Consider the following 6,383-nt stretch of genomic DNA (forward strand, 5'->3'; position numbering starts at 1 on the left):
TGTTTCCTGTAGAGTCGTTGGCACCTGTTTGGCATCTATTTATTATATTTAAATAAAAGTGATATCATGCTATGTGTAGTTTATTGACAAATGGTGATTTATCTGCTGCATTTTCTATTATTAGATATGTGGTTTGTATGCTTTTTAAAAATTTGCTGTTTTGACAGCTGGCCCAGGAAAGACTGACTGATAAAGAATGAGACATCAAAGAGCAAAAGGCAGAGGAAAATAGCAAAACACCTCAAGATTCTGAAAAACTGACAAAAATGGTTAAATACTGTGATAAGGTGATAAAACTGGTTAGCATGTTTCACAAATGCTAAGGCTGGAGACATTAGGGACGAGGATGTTTGTTTCTGACAAATTGTCACGTGAGCTGACTTGTTTCGTTCACATAGCGTCTGTCTCTCTCTCTATGTTTAAGCAGGTTGTCTGGCAACAGACTGGTGGGAAAACTCGTTTTCCAAGCAGGGCCCTCCAGCTTCAGAAAGCAAAATCTCCCTCATCTGTAGTAGATGAAACCAAGATAACGTCTCCTTTCTCCTACTTATTCCTCCCTCCCGTCTGGCCTCAGTTTATCAAGGAACATTGTTTCTTTATTGTTGGTTTTTGCTTTGTTTTATTTTTTAGTATAAGTCTACACTCTGGGAAAGTTTGTTCTTCTCCAAGAAGCACTCATTGAGCTCATTCTCAGTTAGGGTCCCTGGAGGGAGCTACAAATGTCCTCTACGATATCGATATCGTGCAAAGGAGTCCCTCCCCTCCTCCCCACACGGGCAGGTCTCAGAGGAAGGGCATTTGAGAGGAGTGAAAGGCTCCCACACACTTTCAAGGTGCACTGCAGTGGCTCCCAGCCCAGAGAAGGAAGGGAGGATGCCCAGAGGCATGTGGAGGCAGCTCAGGAATGCAAATCACACCATGTGCTTCTCCACCCACTCTGGGCATGCACATGTGGATAGAGTCTTACAGAAGTGAGCATCAGTGACAACCTTGAAAGGGAAAATGAATCATTACAAGTCTTGGGGTGTGTCTGGGAGGAGTTTCAGAGCACTCCAGTTGGGGTGGTGCCATTTCTTACATACCTACTGTACTTTCTCCCTGGGGCTGACTCTCAGCCTCACAAAATTTCAGAAAGAAGGTGATGGTGCTCACTCATAGCACTAATGTTTGCAGAGACAATGTCAGAAGAGATATCCTCCGTGCTCACTACATCAGGAGGGCTGGGTTTGTTCTGATAACTTTGCTAGGTCCAGCTACAGGTGCGAGGATGAAGACCATCCCTGGCATCAAAATTTGATGTCTGGCAACCACAGGTAGCTGTGAGCCTAGCAAAGGCTAGACTTACAGATATACACAGTAAGGGGTATTCCCAGCTCCTCACACCTTGGAAATTCAGGAAAACCTGGCGGCAGGCAATCTAGGAAGTCAGTATTGGGTTCTCTGACAGCGAGCAGCAGGAACGTGGTCACTGAGCTGCTGTCCAGGCCGGGCCTACAGTGTGGAAAGGCTCACAGGCGGGTGCAAACAAAGGCTCAGATTTCAAGACACAAGGGAAAAGATCTGAGGGTGACCTTGAGGGCTGGTTTGGTGGCGACCATGACGTGACTTTGAGCCTGAAAGCTTGGGGTCTGAGGTTTTTAAAATTAATGTTTAGAGGATATTTTTTATTATAAGGGAAATAAATGAAAAAACAATAACTTAATCTTATTTCTCACCTTTAGGTAATTTGGTGGATAAGTTAAGAAAAAAGGAATGATGTGTTTCTTCAACAAATATTTATTGAGTTTCTGGTTTCTTCTACGTTCCAAACACTATTCCCAGCACTGAGGATACAGCAGCTAACAAACAAGACAGAAATCCCTGCAACACAGGGCTCACTTCCTGGTGTCTAAGAGAGAGACAGGAGTTGAGAGAAAAATATAAAATCACAAAATAGTATTATAGGCTGAATCGTGTCCCCTAGACTTCACAAATTGAAGCCTTAATACTCAGTGCCTCATTTAAGACAGTATTTTGAGATGGAACTTTTAAAGAGGTGACCAAGTTAAAATGAGGCCATTAGAGTGGGCCCTAATCCACTCTGAGGGTGTCCTTATTAGAAGAGGATATTTGGACACACAAAGGGACAATGACAATAGACAATGAAAGGGTAGAGAGATAGAGAGAGAGAGATCGCCAGACCTACCTTCAGTATCATTTGCTCAATTAAACAATTTTGTCTCTGAGGCCAACATCACTCCTTGAATTCCCTAAATATTTAGACCCAGAATTTATTTTTAAGCTAGTTTTAGTCAAAAATCTGTTGCTGGCATTTACATTAGTCCCAACTATACATCTATCAAACATCAAAAAAGCAGAAACAGAAGCTCGTTGTTAAGAAATTCTTTGGGATGAGGAAAAAAGCTCAGGGACAGATACAGAAGGTGCCTACTGTTCCCTCCAGGCCTTCGATCCATGTCTTGAATTTTTGTGCATCAGTTGAAGAAGCCAGATGACAACAATGCCTGTGATCGACACCACTAAGAGGTGAGACCCCAAGAGATGCTCCTGAGAGTGATAGGTCCTCTTCTGCAATAGCTGGAAACAGGTGGCCTGGAGGAAGAGGAAGCATCTGCCAGGTTCCCGGGGAGGTGGATGAAAGGAGAATTGGAGAAGTTAAATTTGAGTTAGAATAGGCACATCAAGAGGTCCAGATAGGGCTATTGCAATGCTCATTCCTCAGACTGCAGGAGTTCTGGCTGAGTGATGCCTGTGAGTAGGACCTGAGCCCTCACAGCCTTATCTATAAGAGCTCCGTGCTGTAATCACACTTGACCTCCCCATCCCCACATCCACACACATTCACATACTTGCCCCTTTTGCTTTTGCTCTGCTTCCAGATTCTCCTGAAACAGAGTAAGGTCTAGTCTAGGGGTCAGTAACTTATGGTCCATGGGTCGTGTCTGACCCTCCAACTGTTTCTGTGAAGTTCTACTGGAGCACAGCCAGGCTCATCTCTTTCATATTGTCCATGGCTGTTTTCCAGCCTAAAAGACTTTTCCACATGTCTTGAAGTCAAAATTCTATGGAAAAAGAAAACCCTTGAGAGGCCATTGAGGCCAAAACTTTCAGTTTTCAGATGAAGAAACTGAGGGCCTGGGAAATTAAATGAGGTATTAACAGTGACATAGTTGTGCAATCTTGAGACCAGAACAGTCTCTGTTCTTCCTTAAAACACTGATGCTGATATCTCTCACCTGGAGCCTCTTGAGCTGAGTTTTCATCTTCCTCATAAGAACGGTAGCACCATGGCTCGCTGTTCCAAGTCCCTTCAAGGCTGCAACCTCATCAATTTTCTCTAAAGTAGATTTTACACAGTTTGGAAGTGATGGTGTCTAGATCATGAACTTTTGAGTCAACAGATCTAAGACTGACTACTGGTCACCATGTACCAGGTATCCCTTCCTCATCTCTCAGATCTGAAGTTCATCTCTTTCCTGCCTCCTGGTGGGACAGCTGAGGCAGTCAGAGCAATGCTGACTCAGTGAAGTGAATCATGGATATTAACCAGTATCATCCTATTTTCTTGATTCTAAGATGGTATCTATTACACAATTATAGATAGCTATCAAAATAAAACAAAGCAAAACCTCTATCGCATGACATTTCCATGTAGATCAAAGACGTCTTTAAATTTTAAGTTCATGAATTTTGGAAAAAAAAATATGATAGAGAATACAGTGGAAAGAAGATATTATTGCACCCCTCTGAAGAATGAGAGCAAAGTCGGACTTGGGGGACTGAGAAGATTGCCCAGTACAAATGAAGGTCCTGTGTGGTGGTTAAGTTTCTCTGTCAGCTTGGCTAGGCCGCAGTGCCCAGGTACTTGAGCAAACATTAGTCTAATGTATCTGTAGTGTGTTTTGTGAATGAGATTAATATTTAAATAGGTAGACCTTGAGTAAAGCAAACTGCCCTCCATAATGAGGGTAGACCTCATCCAGTCAGCTGAAGGCCTGAATAGAACAAACACGGACCTCCCCTGGGCTGGAAGGAATTTTGCTCACACACTGCCTTCAGACTTGAACTGCAGCATCAACTCTTCCCTGGGTCTCCAGCCTGATGGCCCACCCTGCAATTTTGGACTTACCAGTCTCCTTAATCACAATTCCTTAAAATAAATCTCTCTGTATATACACATCCTGTTGGTTGTATTTCTTTGGAGAATCTGACTAATGCATGCAGTTTAGACAGACACCATTGATTTGTGTGGTCACCTGATTTTCTGCAGCCGTGCAGGTCTGGATGTCAAACAGCTGACTCTCCATCACGAAAGGTACATGGTGTGTCTCCAGGATGATTCAAACTTGAACCCCTGGTTATTATCAGGTGAAGACCTTTTTTGTAATAAAATGGTTTCTTTTATTATGTCATGGTACTCTTAATCCCTGCCTTTTATAGAAATTTTAAATTGAGATAATTGCCTTTCTGATAGATAAGATGTTCTTTAATTTTTTGCATGACTGTAAGTGTATGAGCAATTGTCTCATCATTATGATGGATTGAGTTGGTTCATTAGCATTATTATAAACATTTATTTCTTGCCAGAATTTTATTAAAATTAGTAGGGGTTTATTATCATTAATAGTCTCAATGTCTTTGAAGAGGTGAAGAGTTGAGACCAACTCCTTCATTGGACATTGGCCTAATCTATCTTTTGGGGTGCAAAGGACGAGCCACTATTTCACTGGCCACTGGGCATGACCACCTCTACGGACTAGCTTCTGGACTCCCCCTCTGTCTGGGCATTAATTGAGACCACTGATGCTGGTTGGTATTTTATGGTTTTGCTACAGTTCTTACTTTTTCCCGACTTGTAGCTCAGTGAAGCTTTTGTTCATTCTCTCTTATTGAAACAGTTAGAAAAGAATATGTATCTATACATAACATACCTGCTTAAAGCAAGAACAATATTCATATATATCAATGCCCTCTCACGTCTGAAATTTAAGGGACAAATAAACATAGCCTATTCGATCCACCTTTCCTTGAGTAAACAACATCTTCTGGTACTTTTCATAGTTACTTCCTTCTTTTGAGTACCATTATGAATGAACCAAATTTTACAGATAAAAAATTGAAATTAATAATTATTTTCATTTTTGCCATTTTTGTTATTGCGGTATGATGCTCTAATTTTTCAGCACTGAGATTCAAACACCAGTAAATTTAACGAAGACCATTTTGGGCAGAATTCTCTATACAAGTGAACCATAGAAATAAGCCATGTGAAAAGGCAAAAAAAGGAGAGAGTAGAAAAATGCCAGATACACTGAGTTTAATGCTTAAAGTTTATTTTGGAGAAGGCATTAAGAAAAGGTGGAAGGTACAAAGAGTAAACCATTTTCCGGGTTATCAAATGGAATCTCGCGCTGCTTTCAGTCTCCATGCACAAGCTCAGCGACGACAGCAGAGCCTGTAAATGAGGCCTTGCCTGTCTCTACAGGTCCCAGAGTGGCGTTCACCCAAACGACAGCTCCAGGGGCGTCTGCACGTGCAGACGATTAGTCCTGGAAGGCATCAGAAGGAAGGAGAGGGTCAGGCAAAGGGGAAGGAGGGAGGGAGTGAATGTAGAGCCAGCCTCATGGGGATGTACTAAGAGGCGATGTGTGTGCTTACAACAGACAGTACCAGCCGTGTTAGGGTGGATGGAATCCAACTTTTTATCATAATTCACATGAAGTCTTACCGGGTACGTATCAGCAGCACGGAATTTCAATTTTTTTTCTGATCCTTGTCTATCATGTACATGTGTATTTCCTGCCTTCTCCAACGATCCACCTCTCAACTCAGGGTTACCTACTCCTCACCCCACCTCATCCACAAACCTAGTTTGATCCCAACCTCCATGTACTGAGGCCCTTGTAACAGCCTGTTTATTCTCTGCTGATGAAGCTGCTGTGTTGCACATGCCTGAGTCATGGACTCAAACCCTTTGGTGTACAAAGAACCCTTGAAGAACCTCTGAATCTAAAGTGCTCATTTTCTAGAGATTTCTTGGCTAGTTTGTGGCACATTGGGACTGCAGACCCCATGGTAAGATGGCTGATGTCTCACTTTTTGAAGCCTCTCGAGCGGAGCGTTCATCTCCTGCAAAGGAGATGGTCATGTCCTGGGCCTCGGCCCCAGGCTGGTCCTGGGCAGGAACCTGGTCGGCTGTCTCTTCAAGACTCTGAGTCTGGACCTGGAGGGCCAAGAGGAGAAGGGCAGCAAGAAGGGTGAGGGTCCTCATGGCTGGGAGTCAACTGGAGGTCAGGATCTGGATGGGAGAGCAGGAGCCGGTGTGGGTGGGGAGCACAGAGTCACCTGTATTTATAGGTCTTAGAGGAGGAGGCTCAGAGACA

At 43.1% G+C, this 6,383-nt stretch overlaps 1 protein-coding gene across 1 annotated transcript; it reads right to left on the minus strand.

Moving 5' to 3' along the window:
• Positions 1–5,436: 5,436 nt before the first annotated feature.
• LOC124233165 (alpha-defensin 1-like) lies at positions 5,437–6,271 on the minus strand. Its single transcript, XM_046650315.1, has 2 exons — positions 6,097–6,271; positions 5,437–5,549 (listed from the first exon to the last, which is right to left on the minus strand). Exons 1-2 carry the CDS (start codon positions 6,269–6,271, stop codon positions 5,437–5,439), a joined length of 288 nt encoding a protein of 95 aa, XP_046506271.1.
• Between the last annotated feature and the right edge of the window lie 112 nt (positions 6,272–6,383).

The sequence above is a fragment of the Equus quagga genome, unplaced genomic scaffold (assembly GCF_021613505.1).
Source record: "Equus quagga isolate Etosha38 unplaced genomic scaffold, UCLA_HA_Equagga_1.0 155512_RagTag, whole genome shotgun sequence".
Lineage (NCBI taxonomy): Eukaryota > Metazoa > Chordata > Mammalia > Perissodactyla > Equidae > Equus > Equus quagga.

What these genes read in the sequence shown, in the direction of transcription:
- LOC124233165 (XM_046650315.1), bottom strand. Translation starts at nt 6,271, where the DNA reads ATGAGGACCCTCACCCTTCTTGCTGCCCTTCTCCTCTTGGCCCTCCAG. An exon ending in CGCTCGAGAGGCTTCAAAAA is followed by an intron (nt 5,550 to 6,096) that starts GTGAGACATCAG and finishes GATGCCTTCCAG; the next exon opens with GACTAATCGTCTGCACGTGC.